This window comes from Desmodus rotundus, chromosome 2, assembly GCF_022682495.2.
Source record: "Desmodus rotundus isolate HL8 chromosome 2, HLdesRot8A.1, whole genome shotgun sequence".
NCBI lineage: Eukaryota > Metazoa > Chordata > Mammalia > Chiroptera > Phyllostomidae > Desmodus > Desmodus rotundus.
The window spans coordinates 54,861,975-54,885,008 of NC_071388.1; the positions used below are offsets into that span (position 1 = coordinate 54,861,975).

Consider the following 23,034-nt stretch of genomic DNA (forward strand, 5'->3'; position numbering starts at 1 on the left):
TATGATATTCTATTGTACAGAAGGTGTTTCCATTTAAGATGAAGCAATTTGATAGAAAAAAATAATGACATAAACTGGTTTGCTAGAGCTGGTTTACACTGGCTCCTCAGAGCTGACTTGTAACTTCACCTCACAGGTCTATGCTGTGTGGTATCACATCAGAAGCTTGAAACCAGCCGTGGCAAAAGTATTTACACCATGGAAACTGGCAATCAGGACTCCCTCCAACCCCAAGAACCAGCTGTTATACATTTACCAGCATACCACTGAATACAGCCTAAAATTCTCCTAAAATACATTCTCTAAATTCATTAAGCCATCTCAAATTTTCGTTAAAAAAAAAGGGAAGAAATGAAGAAAGACAGCCAGAAGAGCATGGAGGCACGTTATTTTGTCCGTCATTCTTCCCACAGACCCATCTCCTCTCTCTGAACAGGCTCCCTTCCTGTTCAGGAAGAACAGTACGAGAAATGATTTGCCTGAAGGAATATATACGCCTGTAGCTTTCAGAGAACAGAAAGGAAAGATCTTGACCAAAAAATGTATATATTGACAAGAATATAATACCATTTTGTCTTACTAGATGAGCCTTAAGAGAAATGGTTGCAAAAATATATATATTGTGTCATCTGAATTCAGAAATTAATCACATAATAGCATAAACAATAAATATAATTTAAAAAAGAAATTAATCACTGGCAGAGTGTACAGTCTTTCAATTTTGAAAGAAAACACACAGGTCATAAGATGTCATTCCTTCATGTAGTTTTTAGATAAAAGCCTGTACCTTATTCTGACCCTCACACTGTAGACAATGACAGAAGGCTGGATGAAAATCGCCAGGGCCCACAGCAACTCAAATAAAACATGAATTCTCCATTCTACTTCTGTGAACCCTTATCTCTCCTATACCCACAGTCAATATCAGGCAGATGGTCTATACACATAATCCCGGAGACAATATAAGTACTTTGAAACAACAGAATACATCTTAATAGTGTTTTCTCAGCTATTATGCTTCTTAACTGCAGCTAACAAAAGCCTTTATCATATTTATATATCTCAAATTTACTATTAGTATTTTCACAAATGAAACATCTTTTTACTACTCAGCTGTGGAACAAGTGTGATTTTTTTCTAAATTTAAGTGCACATATTTTAGTAATGAAAGAATGTTGTCCCTTTTTAACTGGGTTGATGTATTTGAGAAACTAGGCAAAGCATTTAATGTCTCATTCACTCTGGTCTGCTGTACATATGGAAAAAATGAATGACAGTCTTCCATAATATTACCTTAGCAAAAAAAATACAACTTTAATGGTCATTTTTTAGTTTAAAAAATATCCCCTATTGTCTTTAAAATAAATATCAGTCACGCACACACTCTGTAACAAGTATATTCTTTTCTAATTCTAGAAATTGAAATCAGATACTGATGAGGAAATTGATCTTTAAAGCAGAATTTTAGTTATTTTACACAGAAAACACTTTGCAATAGAAAATGTTGGAAGGTTCTGATGCAGAGTATTGTTTTTATTTGCTCATTTATAAGTTTTAAAAGTTATCAAAATGACCTTCACTAACTTTTAACTAAAGAACAATTACTCCGCTAATAATTGATCATAAGACTGCTACCCACGGTAACCATATATTATCTCTTAGTATGTCCTGTAACAGGGAGTTTGTTCCTTTAAAGATTTAGAATTTTAAAAACTTTTTTTGTAAAATACTAGTTTATACAAGTATTTCAGGATCCCAAGTGGTCCTCAGGTTTTCAAATTTCCAATAAACAAAAAAAAAAGATACCCTGGCTAGGTAGCTCAGTTGGTTGCAGCGTCATCCTGTGCACCAGAAGGTTGTGGGTTTGATTCCGGGTCAGGGCACACAGCTGGGTTATAGGCTTGATCCTTGGTCAGGGCATGTACGGGAGGCAACCACTGATGTTTCTCTCTCTCTCTCTTTCTCCCCCCCACCCTCAAATCAATAAACACATCCTCGGGTGAGATTGAAAAAAAAAAAGTAAATAGTAAAAAAAATAAAAATAAAAAAACTTCAGTAATAATGGTAAGACCCCATCCCTAGATCATGGTATTTGACATTAAAAAGATTAAATTAAGTAACTTACACTCTATTCCCTTGAACAATATCCACATAATCTTCAGATCGAGCATAATATCCGTCAGGACTAAGTGCTCCCCAGAAGTTGGACCACAGTTTTCCATGCCGAGTTACAAGAGGAGCAATGATCTTTCTAAAATGAAAGAAAAAAAAATCCAGGAAACTATTTTTTCTTAAATGACCACACAATTATGTGTCTGGATTTTGCATGACACATAAAACAATAAAATTCATTTAACACACATGCAGTCAGTCCAAAACACTAAAATAGAAAAATTTCTTCCCAACATTTTTTTAAGTACACTGCTGATTTAGTAACTCAAAATGTGAATGAAAGTATAAAAAGGACTTTTAAAAGACCCTTACTTATGTCCAAAAAGTGAAAGTACCTTAATTATTTCAGAAACTGTACTATATAAAATCAAATATTTTCACCATTATTAGAGACATAATAATCCCTGGTGCATTAAGGTATCCAATAAATATCTGTTGAATAATGAAAGGAATGATGATGGGCTAAAATATCTGTAAATGAGCCAGTTTTCTTAAAGTTCAGTCCTCACTTTAAAGTTTGTTTCCATTTTGTACAACTTTGAAAATGGGTTGTGCTAACCCTGGCAACACGGAACATTTGTCTGGTCCCCTAACTCTTTCGGAAGACAAAAGAGACACAACTGCCACAGCACTCCACCTACCAGGGAACAGTCTCTTTGAGATCATCACATGGGACCAATCCAAAACATGTCATACTTCTTCTTGGGAAAATCTAGTCTATAATGCGTCAACACTTTCCAAATAAGGTAACAAAATCTAAAGTTCCTCTAGCATTACTTCTAAAATACAGTCCACGATAGTGGTATCTCAGTTTTTAAGAAAAGCCCACAAAACTCCTCCAAGAGAAAGCTTATGGACGAACTACTCTCCATGAAAAAATCCTATTCCACAACACGCCAGTCTTGTGAAGACCAGGTGTGCCCTTTCTCTTGCCCACAGAAAAGGGAGGCTTAGTCTACAAAATACACACCATGCAAAATAATAGTCTTGGTTTAATTTTCCCTGGTTCCTATTAAAATGAAATGTTAACCAGAAACACTTATATTTTGATTTGTTTAAAATACATAGATAACAAGTTAGAATCTATATATTATGTTTATTTAAGAAATGATAATGTCAATAATGGACACAATTAACTATTTAATATAAAAAAATTAAAATCTCAGCTGCCTCCCAAAGATAGTCAGGCAAAGAAATGTTGAAAATCAAAATCCATGTGCGGTGTGCCTAGTGCTTCCGAGTGAGGGGGTGACGACGTGCACTAAATAACGGAAGGAGGAAAATGTGGAGCAAGGGAGAAACAGCAGAGGCAGGAAGAGGAGAGGGCAAAGGGGACTACATGAGATGCAGGAAAGTCTCAGGTCCTAGGCTGTGACCCATCCCCTGCTCCTCCAGCCTTCAGCCCAGTGTCCTGAACCTGCCAGAGTCTTGGTATATGTGAATGAGCTGCGGAACTGCATGCTTGGGTATAGTAGGGCCTAATCCTTTGAAAATTAACAGAAATGTATGAGGCTGGAGAAAGAACCAAAGCTCTACTGGATCTTACGAAGGAAATTTTATATTTTACAAGGTTTAAAATATTAGATTGATTTTAAGGGGGAATATAGGTTAAATGTAGAGTATGAATCCATTAACAGTTCACTGTAAGAATTAATGTGTCATATAATGAAAACATCTAAATATTATTGGAAGCATATATATATTAAAAGTATTGAATTTCAGTCAAATTATGAGAAAATTAACATGTAAATTTCAAGAAAATATTACTGAATTCCACTGGTTTTAAGAATTACAAATTGCAACTCTATTCATGTACTGTTCCTTGTACAATAATTAAAACCTTATACATATGATTTGAAAAATTACCTGCAATTTATACTTATCTTAGATAGATATGTATCTATTCATAGTTATATAGTGGAGCTGTATATACAAATTAATACTGAGAAATCTTAGTTTTGAAGTAATAACTGAATTCTCAAATTGACAGATCATTTATATATAGGGTGGGTTAGTAAGGAATAATAAATTTCTCACATATTTTATGCAGTAAAATAAAAACAGTAATATTTCACTGCTAAGTATTCTTTCAAGAGAAATAATTGCATTAATATATGTAAATATATTTAGAAAAAACCTGACAATAAGCACTTATTAAAGGTGAGCCATTAGTATGTGTGTTAATAATACTCCCATTAGTGGTAGCAGTAGCATTAATAAGTAAAGATTTAATATCATTATAAGCTGGTATAGATGGTGTCTTTGTCCCATTTCAATTCAGTTATATGAAAACAGTTATAGACCAGTAATAATTAGCTCAGGACTAAATAAAACCACAGATCTGGCTGTGAAAAAAATTGTACCTCTGAAATTTCAACTTCTAAGAACTACAACTCTCTTTGTAATAACTTTTTAGGTCAAAAGCTTTATGAAATTCTAGTTTAAAAACATCTACAGAGTCCTGGCTGGTGTGGCTCAGTACACTTGAGTGCCGGCCTGTAAACCAAAGGGTCCTGAGTTTGATTCCCAGTCTAGGGCACGTGCCTGGGCTGCGGGCCAGGTCCCCAGTAGGGAGTGTGTGAGGGGTAACCACACATTGATGTTTCTCTCCTCTCTTTCCCCTTCCTTTCTCCCCTCTAAAAATAAATAAAATCTTTAAAAAAAATTATCTTTAAAAAAGTTCTACAGAAAATTTAAAAATTCCAAATTTCACTTCTAATATAGTTTCACCTGTCTTTAAACAGAAAAAATAAGGCAAATATAATTGACAAATACCACATTTGTGATTGTAACTAACAATAAATACTTCTAATTTTTATTAATTATTTTCTATTTGACTCCTTTAAAAGAAAACTAATTAGAATTGAAAGTTTATAAGGTATAGAAAATACTTTGTTCCTCCCACAGATGTTCTTATAGTGTGTCTACACCAAGGAAGAAAATGATCAGTGTTTAAAATATAAATCGATATTGAATTTCATATAGAGTACCTGTTTTGTTCAATCAAAATCTTTAAAGTTTTTGGGTTTGTCAAAACCACATCTGCATCCACACTAAAGTAATAACCACAGCTGTCATCCTGACGGCAAAAGTCCCTGACATGGAGAAAAGAAATACGAATTAGCAAAAACAGGTATTTGCTGTTGAAAACTGTTAACATAAAGCTTATGTGTAAATTAAAGTTTCTCTAACGTAGTTTGCTAATCAAAATAATGAGACAACGTCCAAAAGGGTAGGGAGTGTTTTGAATTTCAAAATGGCCCGTTTATCAACACAGATGTTCACAGGCAGATCAACACCAAAAATTTTAGGTCAGGTGAGATACGTTTTTAGCGAGCAAATATTTCAGAACATAAAATACGTCAGAATGGCAATTTAGAATTTAGAACTAAATTCTCTCTGAAAGGGAAAAATAATTTACCCCAATGTATTTATCAACTTTTTTTTCAAAGAATCAACATGTTTTCGCACATGTGCACGTGCATGCACACTCACAAACACACACTGCAAAACCTTGGCTATCCAGCAACTCAGATTTCAGTGAATTCCAGAGACACCGGTCAATTCCTCTTTAGGTATTAGCGCTTTGTTAACTTGATTTGAATGGGATTCTTTCTAAGATTGCTACTCCCTTGCTTCCTACCGGGGACACTGACTACAATGTTGCTTTTCTTGGTAGAATCTGCTGTGTTCTATCAGAACACCATGGCATGAACCCCTTGTGATACATGAAAATCTTCCCACTATCATGGTTTCTGCATTTCCTTCCGGGCTCCCAGATGCCATTTTCAGCTATTGTCAGTGTGTATCTCCACATCACATTTGTTTCTAACTAACCTCCAAACCAGTACCAGGCAGTAAAGTAGTTAAAACTGTACAAATAATTTTAAAAAATGTTTTGAATGTGGGCCCAAGGGTTCTCGAAAAAACAAGTTTCGGAACCACTAGTAAAGACATCAGTTTGGTTTCCAGAGACCTGTTTCCCACACAACCGTACCGCCCACACCCAGCAGTATCCATCATGCTGAGCCCGCGGCCTTCACAGCACAAAACAAGAAGTCACCGTGACTGCTCAACCCTTCAGCAGCAGCTATCACCCCCTGCCTGGAACATGCAACTACCATTTACTGAGTAAAGGATTGCTTTTACTATTACCAGAGTTTTATTAGGAATCTCTCTGAAGTACTGAAACGGTTAAACAAAGGACCTAAAATATCTCTTCTGATATCAGTAGCTAACTAGAATGCAGAAACATCCTTTCTTCCCCTTAGTCTAAAACACTCATTTCCACCACACACGACCTGCACTTAGGAGACATTAAATCACTACTTACATATGTCATACTAGACACCTGAGGATTTTTTAATCTTGATCTTAAGTTCAACTAATAGCTTGATTAACTACATGGACTCTTAACCATTAAAATAAAAATGAAAATAACTTCTACCTCCCTTGCATACAAGTGCAGACAGTCTGACAGTGGAAGGTGCTCACATGTGTGCACAAGCACATGCACACACATGTAACTGAGACATTCAAGTTAGGGTACGAATTTTTTTAAGGTTTTTTTTAAGTTTCTTTAGTAGAAATTGTTTAAATTTGTTAAAACATACATTCCCATGTTTCTGGCTTCGGCTTGACTTAGATTTTCTTCTGGTCCTACTATTTTTATAGTACTGATTTCATGTTTAGCTTTATCAAAAAATACCTTGATGTCCTTTTCATGATAAACTTCCTGCAAAATATTTAAAAAATAGAAAATCAGTGAGAAAATAAGACAACAAGATGACTGAGGTATTCACATATAGGGATGGGTTCACATTCAAAGTGGTGAATGTCACAGTTTTTACTTGAAAAATCACACAATTACAGACAAAATGATGACCAAATTAAATGTGTTTTATTTAAATATCATCTGTCACATACAGAATCTAAAATAGACACATATTAATATTTTTTAAAGAGAAGATATTTTAATATTATTATAACATTTACTCCTAGACCGGTGATTGCATAAATATTTAAATCGTGGGTGCTATAAAGTGTTTCCAACTGGGGGTCAGGAGAAGGGTGCGGGAGTAGCTTATGGCCTGAGAATGCCAGACATGTGTTGTAAAATATTCATTAAAAATGCATATTAAACCTAATAGATATTAATCTAAGCTATAGATAGTAATTTTATAAAATAAATACCATATTACAATATCTGTGACACCAGAGAGAAAAAATAATGGTCACATATAAAATTGTGTTTTACAAAAGCACTATTTAACAAAATTTTGTTGATGGGCAATCTATCACCATAAAGTCATCAAATTAATTTCATTATACTGTGCTAAAACTTCAATTAAGATTATCTGTCTCCCTCAGAGCATTTCAGAGCTTTTTATGTATCAAGTCTCATTAAGTATTTTTAAATACTTTTCATAGCTTATTAATATTTATCACATAAAGGCTACATGGAGCTAACTATAAATAAAAGAAGACAAAAATCTCTGCTATCAAAGGTTTTAGGTCCTACAAAAGGAGGAAAAGTACAAATAAAAGACAATGCAGGCTGGGGCAAAACTAAGCTTACAGTTGTTCATATGGAAAATAATACAATAATTAATAATAACACAAACATAAACTCTGTTTCACATACAACTGTAAACCTACTTTTGCCCCACCCTGTCTATAAAAAACATGACACTTCAATGTAAGAATATACATTACAACACATTTTACAAAGCAAATACTCAATGATTCACCCTTTTATACCCATTTTTGCTGGTTTTCTGTAAATTTAAAACATTCTCTGGGAAAGGCAAATGATTAGCTGGCATGTACATTTGGAAACAAGAACAGTGGTAAAGAAAAAGTATTTGGACAGAGAGAGAAAAGAGCATACTTCACAGCTATGGAGTTTTTCTCGATGATGTTAAATACCAACTGTTTTAACAGGAAAGAGACAAGGTCACAGCATACGTGAGAGGTGTTTGAGAGGCTCAGAATATTTCTAAAGGAAATGATACTATCAAATCCTTTGGGGAAGAGCATGCCATTGTGTGATTAATCAAACAATACTCTACCTGGAAGACACTTGAAGTTTTAATGTTATGGTATTACCATACACTGCAAACAATTAATGACAGGTTCTATAAAACAAAGTGCCAGAACTAACCCAAAGGTACAGGAATATAAGGACTTCTGCCATCTCGTTATTATACATTAAGCTGACCCACAAAAACTAGGTGGTATTCAACCATTTGTGATCCATAAAATCTGTCAGATTTGTGAGGCTTATCCCAGTATGATGATACGAGTTTCTAGATTCTTATCCTTATGTCTGAAAAAGGCAGGGCAGTAATTACTCCCAAAATCCCCTATGTAATTTCACCCCATGGATTTTTTCAGACACAAATAGAATATAACAAATAGTTCCAAAGAAAATAAAAAATACATTTTACATAAAATATTCATTTATCAAATACTTACTTTGTTATGAATAAATACTTTAAGTGCTTCTTTTGGGTAATCCAGGGTCAGTAATGTGTCCAGAAATCGAGGTAGGAAAGGGGTTGGTTGCTCAATAAAAACACCTATTGTTACATTTGGATAGACCTTTGTTTTATAGCAAACATAAGAAAAAACTATCATTAGTGTGGTTTGATTTTAAATTGTATTCAAGTCCTACTCAGAACAATATGAAATATGTTAGAATATAAATTCAATGTAATCAGCTGAATGTAAATGGCCCTATGGCAATTCTCTAACATTGGAAATACATTTTTGTAGACCTCATCCAAGTGATTGATTTTACTCAATCACATCTTGTCATTATGAATTAGGTTTGAAAGGAAATTCACTCTCACATTTATTATGTGGATACAATTAAAGATACTGCCTACTCTAGTATACAACACTCCCTTTGCAGTAGTCCTTAAAGAAACATCTTTCAGATCTAAATCTACTTTGACAGCTTTGTCTAAAATTAGAATGTTAATTTTGTTTCCCCCTTTGTTCCCATGGCTTAGAAGTTCAGTGGTTAATTTGAAGCTCAACTAAAGAAATTAAGCAGGTCTTAAGCCTTTATTTCTATCTTTGTATGTCTCCTTTAATCTCATTTTATTATGTATAATCTAATTTTCCTATGTATAATATTATAATAAAAGTAAAATAAACTATTTTGGTTCACTATATTATATGTAGAAAAGCTATTTTCTTTTTTTAAATATATTTTATTGATTATGCTATTACATTGGTCCCATATTTCTTCTCCCCTTTATTCCCCTCAGACCTGCACCCCTCTCCCTCCAGCACTGCCCCTCTTAGTTCATGTCCGTGGGTCATACATACAAGTTCTTCGGCTTCTTCATTTTCTATACTATTCTGAACCTCCCCCTGTCCATTTTGTACCTGCCATTTATGGCCCTTATTCCCTATACCTTTGCTCCCTTTCTCCCCATTCCCCCTCTCCACTGATAACCCTCCATGTGATCTCCATTTTTATGATTCTGTTCCTGTTCTAGTTGTTTGCTTAGTTTGTTTTTGTTTTTTAAGTTCAGTTGTTGATAATTGTGAATTTGTTGTCATTTTACTATTCATAGTTTTGATCTTCTTTTTCTTAGGTAAATCCCTTTAACATTTCATATAAGGGTTTGATGATGATGAACTCCTTTAACTTGACCTTATCTGGGAAGCACTTTACCTGCCCTTCCATTCTAAATGATAGCTTTACTGGATAGAGTAATCTTGGATGTAGGTCCTTGCCTTTCATGACTTGGCATACTTCTTTCCTGCCCCTTCTTGCCTGTAAGGTTTCTTTTGAGAAATCAGCTGATAGTCTTGTGAGAACTCTTTTGTAGGTAACTGTCTCCTTTTCTCTTGCTGCTTTTAAGATTCTCTTATCTTTAATCTTGTAATTTAATTATAATGTGCCTTAGTGTGTTCCTCCTTGAGTCCAACTTCTTTGGGACTCTCTGGGCTTCCTGGACTTCCTAGAAATCTACTTCCTTCCCCAGACTAGGGAAGTTCTCCTTCATTACTTTTTTCAAATAAGTTTTCAATCTCTTGCTCTTCCTCTTTTCCTTCTGGCACCCCTATGATTCGGATGTTGGAACATTTACAGTTGTCCCGGAGGTTCCTAAGCGTCTCCTCATTTTTTTGAATTCTTGTTTATTCATTCTGTTCCATCTGAATGTTTACTTCTTCCTTATGTACCAAATCATTGATTTGAGTCCAGGTTTCCTTCCCTTCACTGTTGGTTCCCTGTATATTTTTCTTTATTTTACTTTGCAAAGCCTTCAATTCTTCCTTTGTTTTGTCCATACTCAATCATTTCTGTGAGCATCCTGATTACCGGTGTTTTGAATTCTGCATCTAATAGGTTGGCTATCTTTTCATCACTTAGTTCTATTTTTGGAGCTTTGATCTGTTCTTTCATTTGGGCCGTATTTCTTGGTCTTGGCACACTTGTTATGCTGTATGGGGGCAGGGCCTTAGGTATTCACCAGGGTAGGGCAACCCACTTCACTTTGTTGTGGTGCTGTCTTTGGGGGAGGGGTCAGAGAAGGAACAATGCCACTAGCTTAGCTCTCACCCCACTTTCAGTAACTTTCCCCACTATCCTCAAGCAAATTGGGCCCTTCTGGCGCTGATCCCAGGTGGGTGGGTTTGTGTACATTCTAGGGCCCTGTGGACCCCTCCAATGAACTTTCCTGTGAGGCTGGGAGTTTCTCCCACCACAAACCCCACAGATTTTTACAGCCAAAGGTTTTGAGGCTCTATTTCCCCACCCTGGAACCCTGGGTTGCATGGTCTGTCTTGCTCTCCAGTTGTTCCTCCCGGTTTATCCACATCACATGCAAATGTGGGACTGTCCAGTCCACCAGCTGCTGCCTTGCTGCACATTCTCCCTGCCCTGGCTGCCTGTCTCTGCCCCTCTCCGCCCCTCCGACCAGTCTGGATAACTGTTTCTTCTTTAACTCCTTGGTTGTCAGATTTCTATACAGTTCAATTTCCCAGCAGTTCTGGTTGATTTTTGTTTTTAAATTGGTGGTTGTCCTTCTTTTGGTTGTGTGAGGAGGCAAAGTGTATCTACCTACACCTCCATCTTGGCCACAAAAAAAGCTATTTTCTTTCACTAATACATTTTATCTTGTTGTACCTATTTTTATATATTTTCTCCAATACTCCAGGTATATTTTAGAGGACAGTTTGCCTTTCATTCATTGCATGTCAACTTCTGAAATATTTGTCAGTCCTTCTAATAAGCAATATTTAAAAAAAGAAATGAAAGTGACTTGCTTGAACTTCCATACGGTGATGAAAGGAGATTTTACTCTGTGTGGTAGGCACACAGTGCAATATATAGACGGCACATCATAAAATAAACCTATATAATTTTAATAGCTAATATTACCCCAACAAATTAAATTTAAAAAAAGAAAGCTACTCAAGGAAAAATAAAAAATAAAGAAAATTAAAAGCTCCTAACTATGCACAAGCTTATCTCTATTCTCCTTTCAGACAGTTATATGAACAGAATCTGTAACATCTTACAGTGCAAATGTTTTGTATTTGCATGGGTTCAGGAGTTACTACAAATTTCATTCCTGTCTATTCGTTCTACTTATCTGGCATTCTGTAGATACTCAATAAGCTTGTGGTGAATGAAGGAAGTAATCAACCTTAATGACCAAAGTCATCCCTAGAATCCATACACATAATAGACTTCCAAGTTACAAGAGCAATTTTTAGAAGAAAACTGTTACTATAGAATATCTTAAAACTGCACTGGTATTGACAGAAGAATTCATAAAAATGTATTTCCAATTGATCATTTACCCTAAAAGCATAAATGATAAACTATAGCATAATTCTCTATAAAATACCTACAAGGTAGGCAAAAGTAGGTTTACAGTTGTAAGTATGTGAAAGTTTATTTTTGTATTGTTATATATTAATTACTGCTTCATTTTTTTTAAGATTTTATTTAATTTTTTTAGAGGGGAAGGAAGGGAGAAAGAGAGGGAAAGAAACATCAGTATGTGGTTGCCTCTCCTGCACCCCCTACTGGGGACCTGGCCCAAAACCCAGGCATGTCCCCTGACTGGGAATCGAAACAGCGACCCTTTGCTTCATAGGCCTGTGTTGAACCCAATGAGCCACACTAGCCAGGGCTGCTTCATTTTCCATACAAACAACTGTAAACCTACTTTTGCCTTACCCTATGTATGTAAGTAACACTGTGCCTGGCATATATGATGTACATGATATCCAGGCAAAATTGCACAGTGATCAAGAATATAGGACCTGGAGCCAGACTGCCTAAATTTGAAGCCCACCTCCAACACAAAAAATTATATGCCCTTAAACAAGTTACTTAACGTATATATACTTCATTTTTCTCATCATAAAACTCAGTCAATAGTACATTCTACTGAAAAAGTTTTATGCAGTTTAAATAAATTACTATATGTAAAATTCTTGAAACAGTCCTTAGTTATACAATAATACATTATTTTTAAATCAAATTTAAAATCAAGCACAAATAAAATTAGCCAATAAAAATGCTGAAGCACTATACCTATTTTTTCCTCATTGCTTTTACCAGGTTAGCACACTAAAATTAAACAAGAACACCCAATCATAGCATTAATATTAACAACCAAACCCCTTTTATTGGAATCAATTATTAGTTGGCTTTGCTTTCAAAAATAGTTCAGATATACATAAAACTAGCAATTTTCTTAATCATGTTTTAGCTTTATAAATCCAATACTACTTATCAAAACTATACAATAACATGCCCCCTCCCTTTTTTTCACAAATCACTATACTTCATGGCAGTGTCTTTCTTCTCACTACATTTCACCCAGTCAGTTCCACTCACATTTACTGCAGACAAGTCAACTGTATCCAGTTCACAGAAAGTGCAGCCTTTGTCCTGTGTCCATGCATTAGGCACATAGTTCCCAAAATAATTCAGGAGAATCTAGTGAATGAAGGAGAACTGTATGAACAAAAGTTATCTTCTGCTTTCAAGGTGCTTTTATTCTACGTAGCTGGTACATGCGACTAGGTAGATTCCTTTAATAATTCTATTAATATTTATCACTTAGTGGTACACACTAAACAACATTATCTCCAGACAAGGAATCATAAAGCAGGTCAAACTCTGTCTAGAAATGCCAAAAAAAAATGCTTCATAAAATATAAACGTCATTTAATGTATTATATAAGGAATGATACCAGAAGAGACACAATTAAAGAAATATGTCAAACAATGAAACAACAGTTTTATTGGGCGAATGAGACTTATCAGAAAAACACCACCAAGAAGAGCAGTCACGTGAAGAGTAAGTTGGTAATAAGATGGATGTTTAAAAGGATCAGCACAGACAGCTACAGCAAATTGGGGTGGTGTCAGTGTGACATCTTACCAACCATCACCACACAAGGGAAATACTATAAAATTTATTACCAAAGGCACTAAAATATGCTGTCTACTATAAACTAGGCTTCTGGGGCACTAATTTCAGGAAAAGAAAGCTTGCAAATTAAAACAGATCTAAAATAAACTGGAAAGTACAGCCAGCCCACAGATCCTATCAGCAATAAGCTCAAGTACCATACTGCTTCAGCCTTTTCAGACCTAGCAGAGCATCTCCTTTGTGACTCACCCTCTCCCCCGCTCCTTAAGCACCTACTGGCTGGCATTCCTTTTTCCTACAAAGTCGTGTCCTTGTGTGTTCTGGACGAGGAAGCAGGTGAGAGAAGATGGATGGAAAAAACACATAAACACACTAAAATTTGTTCTTAGCCCTCAGACAAATCTTGAATATCCATAGACTTGAAGATCTTAGGAAAAATTCTTCCAATTTACTTGAAAAAAATTACTGCACTTTCTACTGCAATACTAATACTTATAGTGATATGAACATCTGCAGATTTTTATTTTACTATTTCTTTTCACAAAGTTCTTCACTTAAAGACAGTGGAACTGCAGCAAACTAGCTTTGGCTGTGACTTTACTTTTAACAGGAAGCACCTACAATCCTTGTTGTGCTATGTAATCACTGACTTTTGACTGGACAGGTGAGATGTACTCAAAAGAAAAAGATAGGGGTCAAAAACATACAGAACTGCCAAGTAAATTTTTCTAGCTTCCTAAGACCCTAGAAAACACCTTAAGGTATAGAACAATTGAGGTAATTAGTCTAGTACCATTCTACAAAAATCGTCCAAAATATTTGAGATTCTATCCAAATATTTCTACTGAACTGAAACCAAAACAAGCTGTTAAGACACGTACAGGATTAATTCCAGTGGGAAAATCTCCGTTAGCTACGGCAGACCTAGTTACATTCAATCTGCACAGCACACAGGGGACATGAACAGCAACTGACTCAGTCACATTTCGTATGAACTACATGACATTTCAGGAAACGAATTACAAGGCAGGAAATACGTAGCTCTGGCATTTGTTAATGACATTTCAAGAGAAAGCGTGGTCACTTTAATGTGCCTCTACAATAAAAAATTATTTGGCTGTTGTCAAATCACAGATGCAAACATTAATTTAATCATTCATGTTCTGTACAAAATTATGGTTTTGAAGGAAGAAAATAAAGCGATTCATGTGAAAATAAATTCTTTATTTGGCATATGTGCAAAAGAGATTTTTAAGGCTAGGAGGAGATACATAGTTTTGATTAAAATATCCCAGGAAAGAATTTTTTTTAAGTAAGAAAAAAGTCCCCCAAACAGCTGGCATTATCTAAAATTCCCATCTATATATACTTGGCTCAGAAATCTAAAAAAAAAAATTAAATATTTATTTCATGAATTATTAATCAGTCTATTAGATTCCCAATGTGAATATAAAAATGAGCCAGTATTTTTTGAAAAGGTTTGAGCATAAAAGGCATTATCTTTAGTTCTCAAATCTAAACTTTATTTCATAACCTTTCTACTGTTGCCTGGAAACCTCCCTCATGGATTTCTCACCACATAGGCAGAGGTCATCCACTACTGCAGCCTTCCCTTTACATCTGTTCTCTTCATTAAAAACCAGACATTTATGCTGGCAGCTTTGAAAAGTGCAGAAAACTGTTTATGTATTTAGGCTGTGCTGGGAAGTCCTTAGCTACTAGGTGGCAGTCCTTTCCCGATTCCCCTTTCACAATATCAAGATGTTGCCAAGTGTAATGTCATTTCATTGGCAAAGAAACTTTTCCAACTCCAACCTTTCTTTTTTTTCAAATGATTCAATTATTCAAGGTCATAGTAACACAAGCATGGTAGTTTTTATGCAAAAAAAATAAATTTTTATTGCAAATCTAAATAGTTTCAGAAATGACTTACTTTCATGTGCAAATTAGGTGACATGATCCTGTTCTGTTAAACTTCTGTTTGTACAAAAATGCCACCACTTTCACAATGATTACTTTCAGATGTATATTGTCTGATATTTAAAAGAAAAGGTTGGGTATTTCATCTTTTCCTATGGCTGAGTAGAAGTCTGTGTATGTAGGGACCACATCTTAATCCAGTCATCTATCAAAGGACATTTGGGTTGTTGCAAACATGAATAATGATGCAATGAACAGAAGGGCGCATATATCTTTATGAATAAATGATTTGAAATTTTTCAGGAGGATACCAAGAAGAGTTATATGGTAACTCTATTCTTAATTTTTTGAGGAACCTCCTTACTGTTTTCCATAGTGGCTGACCAGTTTCCATTCCCACCAGCAGTGAATAAAAGTTCCTTTATTCCCCACCACCTCTCCAACACTTGTTATTACGTGTCTTGTTAATAACAGACATTCCAACGGGTGTAAGGTGGTATCTCATTGTAGTTTTGATTTGCATTTCCCTAATAGCCAGTGAAGTTGAACATACCCACACATATCCGTTGGTCATTTGTACGTCTTCTTGAGAGAAGTGCCTCTGCCCATTTTTTTAATTGGATTGTTTGTTTGTTTGGTGGTGAGCTGTATGCATTCTTTATATATTTTGGATATTAACCCCTTGTCAGAGCTGTTGCTCGCAAATATCTTCCCCCATTCGTAATAAAATAAACATCTCAGGAGCATGTGAGATCTTGCTCCCTGGCTTATGTCATCAGTTTGACTCAAATAAACTCTTTCAAAAGTTGTCCAAAAAAAGCATCTTAAAAAAACAAATGAAGCCCTGGCTGGTGTGACTCAGTGCATTGAGTGCCACCCTGTGAACCAAAGGGTCACCAGTTCAACTCCCAGTCAGGGCACATGCCTGGGTTGCACATGGGGGCACATAAGGGGCAACCACACATTAATGTTTCTTTCCCTCTCTTTCTCCCTCCTACCCTTCTCTCTAAAAATAAATAAAATACTATCTTTATTTAAAAATATGAAAAGCAGACTGAAATGGCCTCAATAAAATAATCAAACTTGTATTTTTTAAAAAAGCATCTTATGATGTATTACTAACAATAAATGAGCTTCAAGAATAAAAAGTAAAGCTTTAAACCAGAAATCATAGTTTTGATTTCATGATTTATTGATTTTTGATTTCAGAAATCATGATTTATAGTAGATTTTATCTAGATAAGGACAAAAATTACATAGAATAAAGAAATATATTTCAAATAAAAGGCTACTTAAAAACACAAAACTGTTTATAAACATTATGAAAACAAATGAAAAATAAGAATGCTCATAGATGTATACTGAAAAGACATTAAACTGAAAACAGCTCTGAATGAAAACAATATGGGAAGTTAATGGGATTTTAAGTGATTTTTATTTATAAATTGTTCTTCCTAATAATAGCATTAATATTTAGAAGAAGTAACTAAGAAATAAACTCATTTTTATATACTTTAGTCTACAAACACTACAAACAATTTATCACTTACAAATTACATGTATACGGTAGTTCCCCATCAACCATGGTTTAACTCTCTGGGGTTTCAGCTGCCCTGATCAACCTCAATCCGAAATAGTAAAAGAAAAATTCTAGAATAATCAACTCATAAGTTTTAAGTTGTCCATTGTTCCAAGTAGCATAATGAACTCTTGAGTCACCCCACTCCCGCCCAGGACATGAATCATCCCTTTGGTCCAGGTATTAAACCTGTTCATGCCCCTCCCCAGTTTAGTCACTTAGTGAGTAACTAAGTAGCCTTCTCAGTTAGCAGATCAACTGTCAGGGTATCACAGTGGCTGTGTTCAAGTAATTCTCATTTCACTTAACAGTGGCCCCAAAGTGCAGGAGTAGCGACGCTGGTGGTGTGTATGTGACAAAGAAAAGTGATAAGTGCTTCTTTAAGTGAAAAGATATATATGTGCAGGAAGAAACACTATATATAAGGTTTGGTGTTAACTGCAGTTCAGGCATCCACGGGTAGTCTTGGAACATATCCCCTGCAAATAAGGCTGCACCACTATATTACAGCTTAGGTATTAGTGAGCTCAATGTTATGGCACAAAAGCCACGGGCATTATACTCATTCCTCACTAAATAATAACTAAAATTAACTTATAAAACCTCATATAAAAATCCTTTCAACTTGTATGATTAAGAAGAGAGTTTATATCTAAAGAGTAACCTGTTTCCTTTTCCTGTTAGCCTGGACGCAGGGGAGAGTGCGGTATGGCCATGTACCTCTATTTAACTTTAATGTAATATTATTAAATAAAGTATTAGCATTGATTGCATGCTTATTTATATATCTTTTCTCAATTTTTTATATTATACCAAATAATAAAAAGACTTACCGTACTTCCTGTTTTGTGGTCAAATAAAATCATAGAAAGATAGACTAGACAGGATCATGTCAGAGAAAATATAGTAAGATCATCATACTGTTTAAATTCCAGAATCAGTGATCGCTCAAACTGAGAATGCTTCCCAGAAGATTTAAAATTCCTTAGTGTTAGGTGAGGGCTCCATAGCTTAGGGGTTAGAGCACTGGTCTGGTAAAATTCCTGAATGAGATCTTATCATACACTGTGTAAAAGATAAAGCCAGTAAATTGCTGGCACCAAAATAAAGCCTCTTAAAGATATTTAAAAGAGAAGATATTCTTCATACTGCTCCACAGTCTATCTCCAAGAAGGAAGAAAACAGAGAAAAGCCACTGTGAGTCACCTTAGTGGGTCCATTTCCATTAATTGCCACTGGTAAGGTTTCATAGAATACATTCTTAGCTCTGGCTTTGCCATTTTCAAATTTCAAAACAACTTCATCTGAATTAAAAAGAAAAACAGGTTTTAGTCATTTAAAATGTGTCTATTCATATATACATACATATATATATATACACACACATACATATATATATATTCTTGTTGTTTTAAAATTGCTCATGCATGCCCATGTGCTACAACACTTCTAGTAACTTGGACCGCTCCTAGTCAACAGACACCCAAAAGACAGAATCAGATCCTGAGCACCTCACTTGCTCCAGTCTGGCACCAGCAGACTGAGGTGCCAGGCCACTGAGGTGTCTGGCGGGAGGAGAGCCTTTCTGCTGCAGTAGGGTCTCTGTCCTGGATAGTGATGTGATCCTAAAAAAGTTAAATTACCATCTCAATTTATTCATCAGTAAAACGGGACCCTTGCCTGCTTTTCAAGATTATTATGAAGATAACAGTATATATACAGCAGATAGAACACTGCCAGGATCAATAAACAAAGTTTCTATTTCTTGAAAATCAGGCTTAATGTAAATTCCAAAAAGATGTACAAGTCATATGGGAGCAGAAAGGTTGTTTGTTTGTTTGTTAGTTTTCAGGTTCCTTCCCTCACATTTGCTGAGTACTCTGCCCTCAATGCTTTTCATTCTGAGAATCCTGTTACTCTATGTACTGCCTGGAGGAATTGTATTGACTTGCAACAGTAGTTTTTAATTTTAAAGCATAATGCATTAACAAATTAATGTATGTTGATTTTTAATGTATTGATCGATTTTAACATATTAACGTATTTTATCAAGATATGTGTCTATTTAAGCAAACACACAGGTACACAGGTGTGTATGCATGTAAGCACATGCACACAAACACTCCACAGTGAAAATGCCTAGTTACCAGGCACATTTCAACTAGGTGAAAATACTCTCCTACTCCTCTACCACTCCAGAGTAATTCTCAATACAGAGAACTTACAATGAAACATATATAACAATACAGTGTAATTAATTTAGAAATACATCTACAGTACCCAGATAATGAGATACTAAATTATAAATTACCTAAGGCCAGAAGCTTATGTTTTTTGCATCAGTCTCAGTCAACAATTTTAACCAAATATATTTAACTATATCAATAAGCTAAAGTCCAATATTTTTTAAAAGTTTCATTATCTGCCCTGGCTGGTGTGGCTCAGTGGATTGAGCTCCAGACTTTGAAGCAAAGTGCCAGCAGTTCGATTCCCAGTCAGGGCACGTGCCTGGGTTGCTGGCCAGGTCCCCAGTAGGGGCCACTCAAGAGGCAACCACACACTGATGTTTCTCTCCCTCTCTTTCTCCCTCCCTTTCCCTCTCTCTAAAATAAATAAATAAATAAATAAAATCTCGTTTTAAAAAAGTTGCAACATCTACCATAAACTTTAGTCATAGCCCCAAAATATAACAAAAGGCAGACCACTGAAAACACAGGTGTCCATTTGAATACATGAGCAATCCAGTGTTTAGGAAGCATACCTACAGCTCCATTCAAAGCCTGGAAAATTTTGCATTTGTGATCCAATGTGATGTTAAGAGCTTCCTAAAATAAGAACAAAGATAGTATTACAAAGGACAACAAAAAACAACAAACAATATTATCATGTTAATGTATTTTTTTCTTTAAAAAAAAATTTGTTAAATACCTTGTATAAATTATTCCAGCAGTATTCTTCAGAAAGATTGTAATTTTTTAGCTGATTAAATTAGAGGATAGAAAGTATGCGAAAGCATTCATGCTATTCTCCAAGTATTTCCACATCTCCACCTTCTGACTAATTCTAACCAATGAAATTGTTAGCAGAATTAAAATAAATAACTTCCAACCTGGAGATGCCATTACCAGTTCGAGACCCTAAGTGTGCTCCTTCTCTCTGGCACATGAAGCAACAAGGTTGGAGATGGCTGCTCCATCAGCCAGGGCCCCGAAGTGAGTACAATAAGCAGAAACCCCTTGCTGACTGATAATGGACTTGGAGCAGAAGAAGAAGTTGTGTTAAGCTACTGAGCCTGAAGGTTGCTACTGAAGCAGGGTGCAGCCAAGAGGAGGGCCCCAAGAAGGGATTTGTAATGGGGTCCAGGACTTGGGGTGTCCAGGAAATATTAGAAAAATGTGTGTAGGATGTCCTCACCCCCACAGGCCTGAGCCAGGGGGGGATGGGACACATGGAACAGGGCCATTCAGAGCTGTTTTGGGTAGCAAGAGCTTTGCAGCTAACCCCTGGCACAGTCATTTAACATATCTATAGCCTTTAACTGGTTTCATGGATATGTTAAACAGCTGTGGCCCTGCTTTGAGCCAGGGAGATGGGAGTGACTTCCATATGATGGGACTGGGAAGCAACTCCCCCTGGTTACAGGGCCTGCGTGAGAGCGTGGAGATGATGGCTCCATGCCATGGGGCCACACCTGCCCAGACTTACTATGGCAGCCCAGTAAAGCTGGAAGAATACAGGGATGCTGGCAGGTGTAGCTGACTGTAGGAGGAGTGGGAAATGGGGCTGCAAAAGAAGATGGGTGCTGGGATTTAAACCTAGGCGCAGCAGCCATAGAAGGGGGAGGACCACAAGGTTTTGGGGGAGGAAGGTGGAGACCATGCAGCTCTGAAGGAAGGAGGAGACCGTGCAGCTCTGAAGTAAAGAGTAGACCACGCGGCTCTGAAGTAAATGGGAGAACCACGAGGTTCTGAAGCAAGTAGATAGATAGAGGTCCATGTGGTTCTGAAGTAAAAGAGGAGAGTACCATGAGGTTCTGAGGGGAAAGGAAGAGGGCCAGGATCAGGCAGCTTTGGTGAAGTAAAGAGAGGACCATGCAGTTCTGAAGGGAAAGGAAGAGGACCACGAAGTTTTGGGGTGCTGCTTTTTTGCCACGCAGCTTAGGCAGCAGGAGAGACTTTGCAGCCATAGAGAAAGGGGAGAGAGGACTCTTGCTGCTGGGCCATGAGAAGGTGCCACATGGCTTTGGATTAACTGGAGATCACAGCAGCCACACAGCTGATGGTGCCGGGAGCCTGAATCACGGACTTCTACTTCTTTTCCTGAGACACGGTACCCCAGACTGGGCACAGGGAGAGGGAAGCACTGTGCATCTGTGGGTATTCTAAAGGACTTTAGTATTTTATTGAAGATATTAGGTCATTACTCTTGAGTTTGTGTAACTTTTAAATAAACAATTCCTTTCCTTTTCACCAGTCTCTGGCATTGAGAGACGTCTTTCCTCTGGCGGCGGGCATTGCGAACCTAGCAGGTGGGCGTGGGGGAAGGAACCTCCAGAGACAGAAAGGGGGAATCCTTTCTGTAATAATTTATCGTGAACCACCCCCCCCCCTTGCTCTGTAACACTACTACAACATAAACTGCCTGAATGCCACAACTGATTAGTAATTAATCAATTTAATCATAAAGATTAATCTGCTTACAAACCTTATGATTCTCAATGAACCAGTTTTTCAGCTACATTACTCTGTCACGACAATATTCCTAAAAGTGTATTTGCACGCTGTTATGGATTGAATATCTGTGTCCCCTCAAAGTTCATATGTGGAAGCCCTAACCCCACTGGGAAGGCATTTGTAGTGGAGGCCATTGGTAGATAATGAGGGTTAAATTCCGGTCATGAGAGTATGGCCCTCACCGTGGAAATTTTGTTGCTATCAGAAGAAATACGAGAGTTTGGGCACACAAGTGTGTGCTCTTTGCCGCCCTCTTGTTTATCTGCCCCCACACGAGGGCACAGCAGGAAGATGGACATCTCCGAGCCAGAAGGAGAGTTCTCACCAGAAACTGACCGTGTCGGCAGCCTTATCTCAGACTTCTAGACTGCAGAATTGTGAGAGGTAAATTCCTGTCGGTTACCGTGTGCAGTCAGCGGTATTTTGTTACCGCAATCGCAGAAGAGTAGGACATGCTAACCAGATAAAAAACCTTAGCTTAGAGGGAAAACTCAAAAGGATTTAGACAACCAAAAACATCACAACCCCAGCAAGGAGGAAGCATCCTAAAGACAACTACATAAGCCTCCAAGCACTTTCCCAGGTGAATTACACCAAGGGAAGGTGAGCACCGTGCTGCCTGGGCGAGCATCCTTGCAGGGCGGAGGCCTCTTCTCCGGGTGAGAGAGCAAGCCCTCAGGCCTGCCACGTCAGGCACAAGAGGGAAAGTGAGAAAGAGAGATGAAGAAAATAAACAGTTTAAGGATGGGCTTCTTAAGTATCAAGTGTCTATCGAAAATATTTATCTAAGAAAAAGAGACAGTTTTAGTTATAAATTCACTATAAAATGTATTTTGAAAGAACCTTGTTTCCTAATGACAGCACCCACAAAGACCCGATTCAGTAAATCTTAGAACTCTACTGGTCACATAAATTTATGAAACATTAACTTGTACTATGTAAATAAAAATATTGTTGAATTAGAGAATTTTTCTTTTTTATATTTTATTGTTTTAATTAAATTTTATTAATTATGTTGTTACAGTTATCCCACTTTTTTACTTCCCTTTATTCCCCTCTGCCCTGAACCCCTCCACCCTCCAGCATTAACCCCACTTAGTTCATGTCCATGGGTCATATATATATAAGTTCTTTGGCTTCTCCATTTCCCATCCTATTCTTACCCTACCCCTGCCTATTTTGTATCTACCATTTATGCTTCTTATTCCCTGTA

The 23,034-nt window shown here is 36.5% G+C and overlaps 1 protein-coding gene across 2 annotated transcripts in view; it reads right to left on the reverse strand.

Annotated features, from left to right (window-relative positions):
- Positions 1 to 23,034, reverse strand: part of PLOD2 (procollagen-lysine,2-oxoglutarate 5-dioxygenase 2) — an 88,110-nt gene that overhangs the window by 10,240 nt on the left and 54,836 nt on the right. For both annotated transcript variants that reach the window (XM_024556314.3, XM_024556315.3), the window contains exons 6-12: positions 19,850 to 19,913; positions 18,295 to 18,392; positions 13,049 to 13,150; positions 8,650 to 8,775; positions 6,786 to 6,907; positions 5,163 to 5,267; positions 2,126 to 2,251 (exon numbers count right to left, since the gene is read on the reverse strand). In XM_024556314.3, coding sequence (XP_024412082.2) covers positions 2,126 to 2,251; positions 5,163 to 5,267; positions 6,786 to 6,907; positions 8,650 to 8,775; positions 13,049 to 13,150; positions 18,295 to 18,392; positions 19,850 to 19,913 — 743 coding nt within the window. The remainder of the gene's footprint in view (positions 1 to 2,125; positions 2,252 to 5,162; positions 5,268 to 6,785; positions 6,908 to 8,649; positions 8,776 to 13,048; positions 13,151 to 18,294; positions 18,393 to 19,849; positions 19,914 to 23,034) is intronic.